At 40.3% G+C, this 14,594-nt stretch overlaps 9 protein-coding genes across 9 annotated transcripts; all 9 read left to right on the top strand.

Moving 5' to 3' along the window:
- Positions 1 to 188: 188 nt before the first annotated feature.
- Positions 189 to 1,619, top strand: LSM04_001190 (uncharacterized protein; the record flags this gene model as incomplete). The annotated part of the gene is made up of 1 exon (XM_067332759.1): positions 189 to 1,619. The coding sequence occupies one exon, from the start codon at positions 189 to 191 to the stop codon at positions 1,617 to 1,619; it is 1,431 nt and encodes a 476-aa protein (XP_067185548.1).
- A 465-nt stretch (positions 1,620 to 2,084) lies between these two features.
- On the top strand, positions 2,085 to 3,218 carry LSM04_008151 (uncharacterized protein; the record flags this gene model as incomplete). The annotated part of the gene is made up of 1 exon (XM_067332758.1): positions 2,085 to 3,218. One exon carries the CDS (start codon positions 2,085 to 2,087, stop codon positions 3,216 to 3,218), a length of 1,134 nt encoding a protein of 377 aa, XP_067185843.1.
- A 602-nt stretch (positions 3,219 to 3,820) lies between these two features.
- Positions 3,821 to 4,447, top strand: LSM04_001845 (uncharacterized protein; the record flags this gene model as incomplete). The annotated part of the gene is made up of 1 exon (XM_067332757.1): positions 3,821 to 4,447. The coding sequence occupies one exon, from the start codon at positions 3,821 to 3,823 to the stop codon at positions 4,445 to 4,447; it is 627 nt and encodes a 208-aa protein (XP_067185580.1).
- A 294-nt stretch (positions 4,448 to 4,741) lies between these two features.
- Positions 4,742 to 5,944, top strand: LSM04_008542 (uncharacterized protein; the record flags this gene model as incomplete). Its single annotated transcript, XM_067332756.1, has 1 exon — positions 4,742 to 5,944. One exon carries the CDS (start codon positions 4,742 to 4,744, stop codon positions 5,942 to 5,944), a length of 1,203 nt encoding a protein of 400 aa, XP_067185864.1.
- Positions 5,945 to 6,204: 260 nt separating this feature from the next.
- On the top strand, positions 6,205 to 7,584 carry LSM04_002172 (TIP49; the record flags this gene model as incomplete). The annotated part of the gene is made up of 1 exon (XM_067332755.1): positions 6,205 to 7,584. One exon carries the CDS (start codon positions 6,205 to 6,207, stop codon positions 7,582 to 7,584), a length of 1,380 nt encoding a protein of 459 aa, XP_067185596.1.
- Positions 7,585 to 8,130: 546 nt separating this feature from the next.
- LSM04_004166 (SET domain) lies at positions 8,131 to 9,033 on the top strand (the record flags this gene model as incomplete). Its single annotated transcript, XM_067332754.1, has 1 exon — positions 8,131 to 9,033. One exon carries the CDS (start codon positions 8,131 to 8,133, stop codon positions 9,031 to 9,033), a length of 903 nt encoding a protein of 300 aa, XP_067185676.1.
- A 323-nt stretch (positions 9,034 to 9,356) lies between these two features.
- Positions 9,357 to 12,086, top strand: LSM04_001800 (Peroxisome biogenesis factor 1; the record flags this gene model as incomplete). Its single annotated transcript, XM_067332753.1, has 1 exon — positions 9,357 to 12,086. One exon carries the CDS (start codon positions 9,357 to 9,359, stop codon positions 12,084 to 12,086), a length of 2,730 nt encoding a protein of 909 aa, XP_067185578.1.
- A 575-nt stretch (positions 12,087 to 12,661) lies between these two features.
- Positions 12,662 to 13,396, top strand: LSM04_008740 (Peptidase M8; the record flags this gene model as incomplete). Its single annotated transcript, XM_067332752.1, has 1 exon — positions 12,662 to 13,396. The coding sequence occupies one exon, from the start codon at positions 12,662 to 12,664 to the stop codon at positions 13,394 to 13,396; it is 735 nt and encodes a 244-aa protein (XP_067185879.1).
- A 20-nt stretch (positions 13,397 to 13,416) lies between these two features.
- On the top strand, positions 13,417 to 14,397 carry LSM04_007189 (Peptidase M8; the record flags this gene model as incomplete). Its single annotated transcript, XM_067332750.1, has 1 exon — positions 13,417 to 14,397. The coding sequence occupies one exon, from the start codon at positions 13,417 to 13,419 to the stop codon at positions 14,395 to 14,397; it is 981 nt and encodes a 326-aa protein (XP_067185803.1).
- Between the last annotated feature and the right edge of the window lie 197 nt (positions 14,398 to 14,594).

The following is a 14,594-nucleotide window of genomic DNA, read 5'->3' as shown; positions in this document are numbered from 1 at the left end:
AACGATATCCTTTATATATATATATATATATATATATATATATCGTTCCTTTTGTTTTTTTGGTTGTTGTTGTTTTTTCTTCGTAAGTGTGGTTGATTTTCTGTATATGTTTTTTTTTTTTTGCTTTCTCTTTCTCTTTCTTTTATTTCCTTATTATAAGAGTACGTTTATCTGTTTCCCAAAGAAAGATGTTTGGTGGTGGTGAAGAATACTTTCGTGAGCCTCCGTCAATAGATCGTGATACTTTACGTCGTTTTGCAGTCTTCTGTGCCCGTCTACGTGAAGTGGAAAAACCAGGAAAGAAGACTGTTACAGAAGCTTCACGGCTTGCGCGAGAAGTGGGTGATAGCGAAACTGCCTTTGAACTCGTTGTTGGGGTGCTTTTTCGTCATATCAAATCATGGACTGGTAACAAACAATTGACATGTTGGTATATTCTTGATAACCTATGTAAAGAAGAACGTGATAAATATGGCTATACAGCTAGTAAATATATTCTTGATGTGGGAAGAGACTATATACCATATGAAGATCCAGTTCTTGGACCAAAATATGAGAGTCTTGTAGAACATTGGGAAGGTGTATTTCCGCGACATGTAGTGGATGCTCTTTGGTTAGCGAAAAAAGACCGTTTATGGGCATTGGCACACCCTGATGAAGTACTTCAACAAAAGGAAGAAGAAGAACGACAATGGAAACAAGAAGAAATGCTTATAGAAGATGAAGATGGTTTAAATGATTATGGTCAACCATGTATGGATTATCTACAAGGTCGCTGTTTTTGGGGTGATGCATGCAAGTTGTATCACCCACCAGGCGAAGAAGGAAGTCTACCACTTGAGTGTCGTCTTGGCGACTGGAAATGTCCATCATGTGGTGCTATAAATCGACATTTTCAACGTCGCTGCTCTAACTGTATTAGAGAAAAACCACAATATAAAAAAGGACGAAAACCAACTGCAGAAGAACTTATGCTATCATCACCAGATCCCAGTGTTTATGTGGCTCTTCGACGACAATTTGGATATGATCCCAATGATGTGGAAGATGCAGTGTCCCACTGGAAAGCTCGTTTGGGCGATACGACTATTGAATCATATAAAGAAGAGAGACGTGCGGCTTATCGTGTACGTATTCTTGGAAAAGCCCCAACATCTGAGTTAGAGGAACGCATGCGATCACAGAAGAATTACCCTGATATCGATATTGGTCCCCCTGAAGAAGATGATATTACAGATGCAAATGGTGTTCCAGCACGTGTGATGATGCAGTCTTTGGTTCCTGCAGGCACATCCCCTGTAGGTGCTGTTGCTCTCCTTTCACAAACAATTGTGGAGCGTGGGGCTAGAGATCCTAAATTGCCGCAAATACTCCACGAACTCGCACTTTATGTAAAGGAAGTTGCAGCAAATGCGAGTTTACAACTGTCACCAATACAAGGTGAGACATTGCTGACAGCTTGTAAAATTCTCTTCTCAGCATGGGGTGCAGATCGTGCAGCTAAACCTTTTGTGCCACCCTTTTTCAGAGAGTTACGTCACACAGAGGCCGAGTTAGGGCTTTCTGTAGAGTCGCGTGACCAATTAACCTCTATCACGAGAGAATTCCGAACAAATTGACGATTTCAATGGAGGAAAAAAAAAGCAAGAATGGGGCTGGAATATCTCTGAGATGGTAGATAATGTGCTGCTCAAGCGAGTAAAATTCAGCAATCAATGAATTTCTTCACTCTTTACATACTCTCACATGAGTCTGAACCTTTTTGAAAGGGTTAACAACATGAAAAGGAAAATGTGACATATATATATATATATATATATATATATATATATATATATATATATATATGTATCCATTTATTTATTTATTTATTTATTTACGTGTGAGTCTTATATATGAACCTACACTTTTTTTACTGAAGCTAAAATATTTTTCTAAATCCAATTGACATGTCTATATGGTTCTTTCTTTCTTTCTTTTTTTCTTGTGGCAGAAAAGCTTTTAAACCAATCGATACCCTTTAAATTTTTAAAAGAAAAAATATTTTATATACCAATAAAACTACACTACATTCTTTCGCCGAAATGACAACAGTTCTTATGGTTGAATCTCGGTTCTTTGGGGCCATCAACAGGACAAAGGAAAACAAGCTTGCCACTACACCAGAGGTAAGTGAAGGTCAATCCCAGCAGGATAATGCCATGGTTGTTGCCATTGAGAAGGAAATAAAGGAGAAACTCGAAAAGGATACCGGTATTAATGTTATCTACTTATCTATAAATGAGGAACCACGCTCCACACGTAGCATTTTTGATGGAAAGACAGACTCTCTCTTTGTGAATGATTCCATCTCTGTTCATCACTTCACAGATGACGAAGGTAATATTACCCGCCGGTTTGTGATTCTTTACCCTATGGGAAATGGTCGCCGCGGGGAGTTACCAAAGGCTCAACTCATTAACAAACTCACCAAGACAGTACAACAAAGTGGAAAATCTGAACTGGAGCTTCTGGACTTGCGAGACCTTGAGGAACAGGGTAAAGTCCTGGAAGGATTGGGTGCCCTGAACTTTTCCTACAATGGAAAGTTCGTTTATATGGCACTATCTGGACGAAGCAATGAAGAGGTTCTTGATCTCATCTGCAATGATAAAAACTTAAGCATTCCTGAGGAGAATCGTTTTGTCTTCACGGCTGTACTTCCCCGTCTTCCCAATGCTGAAGGATTTGTCACTGGTGAAGACATTATTACCCACACCAGTCTTGTTGGATGGTGCGGAAAGGGAATCTGTGCATGGGGATTTGAATTCCTCCGTTTTCCCTCCCAAGAGAAGCAGGAGGCGTTCTACCAGCACATTGAAGCAAATTATCAAAAGATGCTCAGCCTCAACGCTGAGGAGATCCGTGCCTTTGCCGGTAATGCCTATGAAATGGCCTACCGCGTTGGTGATGAGGAGCGCCGTGTTCTCTGCATTTCCGACTCTGCGATGAAATCCCTGCAGCGCTGCAATCTTAAGGCCCTTGAGGAGTGGTACGGCCACGAGAACATTTACATCTTCTACGCCGACGTTATCCAGCGCCGCGCGGGGAAGTCCGTCCGTTCCCTCATCGCTGCCCCCGTCATTCACGGCGAGGTCCTCCCAGTGGCAGGGCAGAAGGGCGCCCTCGAGGTGGCCCGCGTGGACGAGAGGGACCCCCCCTCTTCTATCACCCGCTGATGATAGGCACCGAAAGAGAAAGAAAAATAGAAGCAGTGTTAATTTTTTTTTTTTGTTTTATGTATTTCTGTATTAATGAAAAGATGGATAGCAAAAATACCAAAAATGAAAAGAAATATAAGGGAAAGGAAGAGAAGTCTCTAACTAGCACCACGCAGAACGTATACGCATACCAAATATTCACCCGTTGCCGTAACCTCTTTTCTATTTGGTTTTGTTCCGTGGAAAGGGAGAGAAAAGAAAAATAAGAATCTTTTGAAGGAAGTGAAAATTAGAGCGGAAATATTATGAAATGGTTTCTCGTTTGTCTTTCTCCTTCTTTTAAGGGTTTAAAAGAAAGCAAGACGATTCTAGCTTGATTTATGTATTTTGAAATATCTATTTTGTGCACAGTTCCAGAATGCGCGGTTTCCACTCTTTATACCCGCATATGTGAGTGTTTCCGTGTTGTTGTTGTTGTTGTTTTTTTTTTGTATACCTATATGTATTTATTTATATACATTTGACGCTACATGTCTTACTGAGTATCGTTTTTTTTTTCTTGTTTTTTTGTTCTAATATTTTTTTCCTCTGCTTCAAATGTAGTTTTTGTATGAGGGATTATGTCAGTAAGTCCCCTAGATGACATTGTAGAGATTAGTAAACGTTGTGAATCTCTTCGCTTAGCACTTGCCGAGGCAGATGATGATTTTAAAACCATTCCTAATAAAAAATACTTGTACTTGTGTGAAGTAACCGGAGAGAGACCAAATTTTACATTTCTTTGCTTTAGTCAAGGTACACATGGAGATACATTGGATTTACATCGCTCATACCTTGGTCAACGAGCGTTATTGCCCATTCTCTTGACACTTCCCTTGTGTCCATGGATTTCCCATATTAATTTGAGTGAAGAGCGACTCACAACAACGCTTATTCAACTCCTTTGTGCGTCTCTGCAAAACCTTCCACGTGTAAGGACAATTGACGTGTCAGGAAATCCTTTTGGTTCCTATGGTGTACGGTCACTTCTTACACTTGTATTGCGTAATCGTAGTATTGTAGATTGTCGTGTCGATGGTGTACAATGCGTTGGGGCGTTACTAAGGCGTTTATACATGGCATGTGAACGAAACAAGTTAAACGCTATACAATCGAAAGATACATCACTGAACTCATCAGTTTCATCTTCAGAATCCACATTCACTGATGAAAGGAACCCAGATGAGAGAAGCGATGAGAATATGTAAAAGATATTTTCATGATAATGTAAAATATACCTTGCTTTTTGTTGTTGTTGTCACACTTTCTTTTTGGACAAGAGCACAAGTTTGTACTCATAAAGGTATTTAAAAAATAATACAAAAAAAAAGTGAATATTAGGAATGGAAAAAGTGAGAAGATGTGAATAGTAAAGAGCAGATTTTTCATTCGTTTTTTTTTTGTTTTGATGTCTCTTAAAGGGTTGGGGCAGGCTAGGTGTATACACAAATTTAACGGGATAACAGAAATAGTGATATTCTTTTTTTTAAGATTGTTAACTGATGAGGAGATTCTCTTTCTTCAGCAGAAGATATGTCTCAGTAACAACACCATTATCCACTATGAGATCAACTGTTGTGTCTTCTGCTATTCGTATATGCAGTAGCACCCAGTCACCAACTATGGATAGGTGCACATTAGAAGAGCTTCATAGGTCCGCTGCAGAGTTCTTTGAACGTGGTGATTTTGTTAATGCGATTAAGCAATGGGAAACTGTAATGCAAGCACAAGAAGAGACTGATAGCACTAGCCCAACATTAATGAATTGTTTAAATAATTTGGCGTGTGCATATGGTGAAATTGGGCATCAGAAGAAAAAATTGCAGTTACTTGAACGTTCACGAGATATGGTGGGTAAAATCTATGGTACCAATCACCCTCAATATGGAATGGTTTTATACAATATGGCTTGTGCCCATGAGGAAATGGGAAACTTTCAAATAATGGAAAATTTACTCTTAGAATCTGTAGCTATTCATGAACTCAAATTTCACCCAAAGCATCCGAAAGTTGGACGTGTTTTACTTCTTCTTACAGAAGCTCATGGTCATCTTGGGAAGTATGAAGAACAGCTAAAGGTAGCAAAAAGAGCTTTAGAAATTGTACAACGACATTGTGGACCAGAGCATACGCAAACTACTATAGCTATGTTGACTCTTTCAAGGGCTTATGGTGCAAATGGTAATCAAGCTAGACGTCTACAACTCGCTCAACAGGCATATGATATTCAAGAGAGAAAATTAGGGGCCATGAACCCACAAATCGCATTAACACTTATCGAGTTAGCAGATGCTCATGGCGCAAATGGAGATCATTTTCATAGAAAAGAGTTATTGGAAAAATCTATTGAGATTCAAAAACGGGCCTTTGGTACTCAACATACCCATCTTATTACTACTTATACAGCTCTAGGAGATGCTTGTGGAGAATTAGGTGACAAGGGAAATCAAGCTTCCTTATATTGTGAAGCTTTAGATCTTGCACGACGACGATACAAGGGAAAACATATTGCTATTGGAATCGCTGCCAACAAATGTGCATGGGGTCTTCTGCGTATTGGAAAGGTGAAAGAGGCAAAAGCTTTGGCTGAAGAAGCTCGAGAAATTTTTGAGGGTAATGTATCAGACGATCATCCAGCTACTATTGAACTTCGTAATATTTTTACTGAATTGATGAATGTCGATACTGAAAAAGATTCTCAGTGAAAATATTCTCTTACTTCGTTTACTATATACTATTTTCCTGTGATAACCTTTTTTAGAAGGTGTATTTGTTTATCAAGAAAATAAATTGATTTATTTCTCGTTTTATTTCTTTTACTACCTTTTTTTTCTCATTATTTTTGTTCTTATTATTATCTTTTTTCTATATATTAATATTGCCCCCCCCCCTTTTTTTTTTACGTGTAAACCTCTTAACTATTACTGTTATTGGGAATGATAGAAAAGAAAAGTGTGTGGGATCGATGTCCGGGATAAAGATTGAGGAGGTCATCTCAACCACCAAAAGACAGCGTGTGGCGGCCCACAGCCACGTCAAGGGTCTTGGACTGGATGCGGATGGCGTTGCAAAGCCGTCGGCTGATGGATTTGTGGGTCAAGTGAAGGCACGCGAGGCGGCCGGTCTCGTCGTTGAACTCACGCGCTCTAAAAAGATGGCCGGTCGCGCTCTTCTTTTCGCCGGACCTCCGGGAACCGGCAAAACGGCCCTGGCGCTCGGCATCGCGAAGGAGTTGGGGCCGAAAGTGCCCTTCTGCCCGATGGTCGGCAGTGAGGTGTACAGCGCAGAGGTGAAGAAGACAGAAGTGCTGATGGAGAACTTCCGACGTGCGATTGGGCTAAGGATTAAGGAGCAGAAAGAGGTATATGAGGGAGAGGTAACAGAGTTGCGAGCGGAGGAAACAGACAATCCATTGGGAGGTTACGGCAAGTCTATTGCTCACGTAATTATTACACTCAAGTCTGTAAAAGGGTCTAAGCAGCTTAAGTTAGATGCAGCCATTTATGAAAGTCTAGAGAAGGAAAAGGTATCTGTTGGTGATGTTATTTACATTGAAAGCAGTACCGGTGCTGTCAAAAGAGTGGGACGATCCGATGCATACATTGGAGATCATGATCTGGAGGCAGATGAGTACGTTCCTCTTCCTAAGGGAGATGTTCACAAGAAAAAAGAAATCATTCAAGATGTAACATTGCATGATCTTGATTCTGCTAATGCTAAACCTAACCAAGGACAAGATGCAATTTCCATTGTGAATAGTTTAATGAAACAAAAAAAGACGGAAATTACAGAGAAGCTCCGACATGAAATAAATAAAGTTGTCAACAAATATATTGATCAAGGTGTAGCAGAATTGGTACCTGGTGTATTATTTATTGATGAAGTACATATGCTGGATATTGAATGTTTTACTTTCTTAAATAAAGCGTTAGAATCTACACTTGCTCCTGTGGTAATTTTTGCTACTAACAGAGGTAGCTGTCGTATCAGAGGAACAGATGTTCGATCTCCTCATGGTATTCCTACTGATCTTCTTGATCGACTTCTTATTGTGCGCACAACTAATTACAGTATTGAAGAAATTGTTTCCATCGTTGATATTCGTGCACAAGTGGAAGGTGTAAAAGTTTCCGATGCGTCTCTAGAGCTTCTTGGTCAAATTGGAGAACGTACTTCTCTCCGTTATGTGACACAACTACTAACACCTGCACTTATTATTGCCGAAACAAATGGACGCTCTGTTATTGAAGATGAGGATGTGATATTAGTTGATGGATTATTTAAGGATGCCAAAGCCTCTGCTCAGCTCCTTCACGAACACGCAGACGATTACGTCTATCAATAGAAAATGCAAAAAAAAAAATAAATAAATAAACGAAGAGAGGGTTGGGGAAGTGGGAAATGTTCATTCTGATTCAAATCATTAAATAGTGTATAACTTTTGATGAAGGAAAAGAGCCCACAACTAGAATTAAAGTGAAAAAGAAAGGAAATTATTATTCTCCGCATTACTATTATAATTGTTCGTTCTTTCTTTATTACTCTTCCTAAGAAAAAGATGGAAAATAATAAACGGCATAAAACAAAACAAAAATGAAAAATAAAAGTTACCACCGTAGTGGTGCAAAGAACTAGTTTCTGTTGTTTTGCTTTGCTTTTGAATTCCATATATGTACTTCTCTTGTCTATTTTTGTTTTTTTTTTTTCTTGTCATTTGGTCACCAGGGTTTGATATATATATATATATATATATCAAAGAGAGAAAGAGAGTTCAATCCCTTCTCTATCTCCTCGAGGGGAAGAAGTAGAGGAAATTATTATTATCATTATTATTATACTATATTATCGATAACAATAACACAGCACCCACGATAGTGCTTGTGGGACGTGCATGGAGTTCCTCGCCCTTGACGGGCCTCCCCGGCGGTATTACTGCGGGGATGCGACCACCAGTCGGCGGGTTTGGCCGCTGCTCTTCACCCGCCGAGTGCCGGCCGCCCGTCCGTTTTGCCGGTGGGCCGCGCGGAGGGGGGCGGCCGTACATTTTGGCCTCCGCCTGCGGCTCCACGCGGGGCGCGGCTGTTGTGTCGTCGCCAGTCGCGATATTCCCGCTGGCCGGCCGCTCGTGTCGATCCCCACGCGACTCGCCCCCGCCGCCCACAACGCAGCGGACAAGCGGGAGACACTCGCCGCCGCCCTCGCACGGGAGCTACACAACCCGCACAGCCCATACCGGCCATACCTGGAGTTCCTTCATGACGTCTATAATACAGACATGCATGATCGGTATGGTTCATTGCAGGAGGAGTTGGATACGCTTTACATGGGAAATGCTATGAACGCGAAGGGGGTCGAAAATGCACCCTTTATTCAAAAAAATACACTGGTAACCCCTTCACAAAGGGTTGAGTGGATTCGTCTACATGCTATGTTACGGCAAATAGAGCAGAGTTTGCCACATTTTGCCTCGAAATCTGCATCATGGGGAATATCCATGACTCTTTCTCGGGCAATTTATGATGATAACGGAGGTCTTAATCTATACCCCATTATTGATTTCTGTCTTCATAGTTTTGAACCAAATTCAGTGATCCGCATAACTAACCCAGGAAATGTTAAAGATAAAGGGATTGGTTTAAAAGGGCATGATGAGAAGCAACCCTGTGTTCATCTCTTTTCAACGCGTACCATAACGGCAGGAGAACCTATAACTCTTCTTTATAGTCCACGTCGAGTGAGAATAACAGAAGATGCCGAATATTGGAAACTAAGATGGGGTTATGTACCTAACTAAATGAACACCACACACAAACATATACATACATAATATGGCTCTTGTCTTGTGGTGTTGATTTTCTATCTATACATCTAAGTATTTCAAAAAAGCCTTTTGCTGGTTCTTTTATTAAAGCATTTTCGCTCCAAAAATAAAAAATATATATTTTACACTGTTTTGGGGGAGTAAAAAAAAACCAGAATGATATGAGTCTGGGTAAACTGATCTTCTTTTCAATATGTTTCTAATCCAGATTTTTGTGTTATTTCTTGTGGTTTTTATGTAATATTTCGCTTCTCTATATCTTTCTTTCTTTTTTTTTTTGGAAAAAGGGAACATAAATGCAACGTACCTCATTTGAAGTCTCTACTGACCCATCCCGAACCGATGCATTTGTTAGGGTATCGGCCAAGTACATTAGCAGTAATTTAATTCCCTATTTTGGTGTTAATTTACCCCCAGTACTTCCCCTATGCCTTTCAGATGGGAAAAAAGACATTTATGTTGGATGTCTGACTCATCAACCACATAACCTTCAGCCGTTTAAATTGCTTATTTCTGTGGTTTTGGGTGAAGATCTTGGATTAGAAGATGGTAAATTTGTCCAGTGTATTCCAGTATTCAATCCCATGAAGGCAAGTAGAGTTTTAGTCTCACCTACCTCAGTGGATGATAGTGAGGTGGTTGAGCAAAATGCTTCCCGTATTGAAGGACAGCTTCTACGTCAAGTTCAGGTGGTTTACCCTGGAATGACTTTAAGTGTTGCCGTTTTTGCAGGTGTTCATGCAAAAATAACCGTTCAGAGAATTGAAGATATAAATGGCCAGGAGATTACTTCTAATTGTGGTATTATGTATGATGGAACGGAATTGGTAATAGCTACTAGAGCGAGGCAGATAATTCACAATGAAACACCAAAATGGACTGTTTTGCGATCTATTCCACGTGATTATTATGAAACAAGGATTTCTAAAATTAAAATGGAAGTTTTCCTTTACGTGAATCCTGTAACAGCTAAACAGTATAATTGGAATGAGGGAATTATTGTTGGTTTTTGGGATCTTGCACGGATGTCAAAACTTATTGAATCTAAACAAGTTACTCCATCTTTCTTTAGATCGAACGCCTGGAAGGCACCTATTCGGTTAACTGAAACGTTACCTGATGGTGTTTGCTCATGTATGGTATTTAATCATGCTACTAATGTGGTTATTTTCCCTAATCCTGATGAGACTATACCTAATATAACAGAAAAAGATACGTCTCATGGTGATATTGATTTTTACTCTGAAAATAAACTGAGGTATGAAGAAATTGTGAAAGTTCATGAAGATACATCAAAAGGACTTTTACAACATTTGAAAAATTGGTTTGGAAATGGTAATAAATCTAATTCTCACCACAGTTTCTATGGAAGCAATGGTAACGTATTGCTTTGTGGTGCAAAAGGATATGGTAAAACAACTATTCTTGGTGCAGTATTGAATGAGTTATGCGATGTTCATATTTGTCTTGTTCAGTGTTCTTCAAATAATAAACTTTTACCATTACTACAGGAAGCATTAGTTGAGTGTGTGATGTGTGCCCCTTCTGTACTCGTATTGGATAATTTCGATGCTATCGCACCTTTGCAAAAAGAAGGATCTCTTGCTTCTATTAGTGGTACGACGAAAGCTATGCTTGAGGAGACACTTCGATGTTTTACAGAAACACTTACACTTAGTGGTAAGAGTTCTGTAGTTTTTATTGCAACGTGTGGAAATCGTGAAGATATTCATGAATCTCTTCGTTCTGCAAGTTGTTTTCCCAAAGTGATTAAAATTGAAGCACTAAATCGTAAAACACGTATTGCTTTATTACATCAATTATTTCCGAATGAATCGACAGAAATAATAGAACAACTTGCTACTTTAATGGATAACTATACTCCCTTTGATATTAAAAAAGTTTCAGCACGTATCAAAAGCTCTTTCAAAGGTGGAAAAATTCCGTCTTTAACATCTATAAAAAATATTATTGCCTCTTTTACTCCATTATCTCACACTGGAATTACATTTCTAAAAGGAGAAAAACAGTCATTAAAATCTATTGGAGGACTTACTGTGGCTAAAAAAGTACTGTATGATACCTTAGTATTACCAATGAAAAATCCTGCTCTATTTTCCCGTTTACCACTAAAGACGCGAAGTGGCGTTCTTCTTTATGGACCTCCAGGTTGTGGTAAAACGTTTGTGGTAGAATCTGTAGTAAATGCAGAAGACTTACATTGTATCGTGGTTAATGGTCCAGAGATTTTTGGAAAATATATTGGTCAAAGTGAACAAAAAATTCGCGATATTTTTGAAAGAGCTCAAGCAGCTGCACCATGTGTGATTTTCTTTGATGAATTTGACTCTGTTGCACCTCAGCGTGGTGCAGACAACTCAGGGGTTACTGATCGAGTTGTAAATCAGTTGCTTTGCTATCTTGATGGAGTAGAAGGAAGAAAAGATGTTTATGTGGTAGCCGCTTCTAGTCGCCCTGATTTAATTGATGCAGCTTTACTTCGACCAGGTAGATTAGATAAACTCGTACAATGTCCTCTTCCTACAGTGGAAGAACGATTGGAAATATTAACAAATTCTTTTAATAAAACCTCAGCTAATTTAACCCAAGATGAAATAGAAACTATTGCGAAAGAAACTGCGAATTGGACCCCAGCTGACTTAGTCGGTTTGGTGTCTTCAGCTAATTTGTTTGTGACTCGTCGTGTTATTGATAAACTCTCTTTGGGAGAAACAATGAAGGTGTCTTCTGAGGCCAATTTTGCTGTTGCCAATCTTGGTAGTGGAACTACACGTGAGAAAATTGAGGATTCATTAAAAAAATTACTTGGTACTGCAGAACAGAAACAAAATTTTGATGTTATCACACACATTGTAATGGAAGATGTAAGGAGTGCTATGGAATTAGCACGACCCTCTCTTTCTCAGAAAGATATTTTGAAATACGAAAGAATTCATAATCTTTTTAGTGGAGAGAATAGAGGAGAGAAGAGAGTGGATATAGGAAAAAAGCTGGTCTTTCGGTAATTAAATGTCTTTTTTTTTTTTTGCTGAGATCAGTGGGATGAAAAGAAGAAAGGGGAAGAAAAACTAGGAGTGATAAGGAACGATATGATTCTACATGACACTTTGTGCGTCTGTCTGCGTTTCTTCCCTGAAAACGCACGTGTTGTGTTTCTTTTTTCATTCGCAGCTTTTCCGTTTTTAATTGTCTACATGTATGATAATGAGGAAATACATATTCATATGAATACCGTTGTAATACGTTTGTTTTCTGTGTGTGTGTGTGTGTGTGTGCGTGACTGTGTGGTTGCTGCTGAGGGGACTGCGGTTAACATTACAGAAGGGTGATTGCTGCACATGATTGGGTTTCGCACCTGTTCTGGACGTGTGAGGAAGGGACGCAGTGACTGCACATCTGAGTATTCATCCACCTGTGGTAGCACTGCATATACCATTTACTGATATCCTCTCTATCTATCTCTCTTTTTTATGTCCTTTTTCTCGTCTGTGTGCCTTTCTTCTTTATTCCTTGTAGATTTGCTGTTTAAGAGCTTCAAAGCAAGCACACCTATATATCTATTATACACGTCTGTGAGACAATGGCCCGACAGATGCACGTCTCAGTGTTTCTCCTGCTGTTGCTACTTCTGTTCGCACAGCTGTACGGCACGCGTGGAATCCTCGCCGAGCAGTCGACTGGAGTTGTGCGGGAGTTGCCCCGCAAAGGACAAGGAGCATCGCAAGCGTACACCGTTTCCACAACGGACCGAAAGTTCATCCGCATTCATGCCTCAACAGAGGACTTGACCAAGGGCAAGTACTGCAGCGAGAAGGAAGAGGTGATTAAAGACTTCAGTGGTAAAGATGTTAACTGCGATGGTTTCATTTTTCAAATTTATACGGAGGAGATGATATCCACATTTATCAAGACCTCTATTCCTGCTGCCATTAAACTGCACGCGGATCGTCTGCTCGTTGATCCTGTGAGTGAGCCGTTGGTTGTTCCTAAGTTTGATGAAAACAATGCTTGCAAGAACTTTACTGTTCCTCCTGAGCACCATTCTAAGGGTGTTAATGATGCTGACATGGTGCTCTATGTGGCAGCTAGGCCTGTGACTCTGTTTCATGCTGTCTGTGCCAGAAATAAAGATGGCCGACCGATCGCTGCAGGATTCAACATTTTTCTAAGCGAAAGGAAGTCTTTACGGGAAGAAGTTCGCCTTATGGCTCATGATATTGCACATGTACTTGGATTTGATTACAATGTGTTTCTGGAGAAAAATATGGTGATTGAGAGTAATTTTGAGGATGGAAAAAAAAACGCGTGCTGGTGAACTCAACTAAAACAAAAGAAATGGTACAGAAACACTATGGCTGCAGTGCAGCTGATGGTATGGAATTGGAGTATGAGAGATGGAAAACACAGGCTTCATCACACTGGAACTACCGTGTCGCGAAGGATGATCTCATGAGCTCTAGATATAAACATGGCGGCGCCATGTACTACACTGCCCTGACAATGTCTGTGTTTGATGATCTTGAGTATTATTCAGCTAATTGGGGCATGGAGGAGCCGATGACTTGGGGCAACAAGTCCGATTGTTATTTGCTTGATAATAATTACAATGATGAATTTGTTAAAAAATATCCTGGCATGTTTTGCGTACCAGGGGCTCCGTTCTCATGCACAAGTGATCGCACTGGAGTTGGGTACTGTGACCCTAATGCCTTTTACACTGACCACGATCGAGAAGAGAGCCGCGCTTTGTATATCAGATACGAGAAAGGTACTTTATCTCATTCTGCAACTAGGATGTGCAATGAAAACAGGTCGTTAACACTTTCAGGATCGGTCTTTGCCGATGATTCACTCTGTTTGGATACAGACGTGTACAAAACAAATGGGAAAGAAAATATCTCTTACACTGGTGTGTGTGCACGGGTTTCGTGTGATAAGGGCAAAGTGAAGGTGATGTACGCCGGTATCTCGGAATGGAAGGAGTGCCCTGAAAACAAGTCGCTGGAGGTGGACCGCGGCGATTCGGATACCCCCATTACACTCAAGTGCCCCAAGTACAGTGAAGTGTGCACCATCGCCCCCGACGGCAGCAGTCGCCTCCCTTTGGTTATCCCGCCAGGGGAGAAACCTGCCACGCCTCCCGGGACTGAAGGTAATGGTTCAAATGGTGGAGGTGCCGACGTGGGGAATGGTAATCAGGGTGGAAATAACAATGTGGACAACGGTAATCAAGGTGTTGATGGTTGTATTGTTCCTGCTTTCCTTGCCCCTGTGTTGCTTCTTGTTACGGTCCTCGCTCTCTTGCTTCACCAGTGAAGCGGTGATGTCAGCAGCGCATGCATACAGCACATGTACATTGATACTAAAGTATACAATTTATATTTTGTGTCTGCCTGTAGGTAGCATTAAGTTATACTCTCCTTTTTCTTCTCTTTCACACCTGATACTGCTATATACCCTTTGTTTTTTATGTTCCTGTGGGTGCGTGGTATAAATATACTTCAGTTTCTTTT

The sequence above is a fragment of the Trypanosoma melophagium genome (genome assembly GCF_022059095.1).
Source record: "Trypanosoma melophagium isolate St. Kilda chromosome Unknown ctg9segment0, whole genome shotgun sequence".
Taxonomy (NCBI): domain Eukaryota; phylum Euglenozoa; class Kinetoplastea; order Trypanosomatida; family Trypanosomatidae; genus Trypanosoma; species Trypanosoma melophagium.
This window is presented reverse-complemented; position numbering and strand designations above follow the sequence as displayed.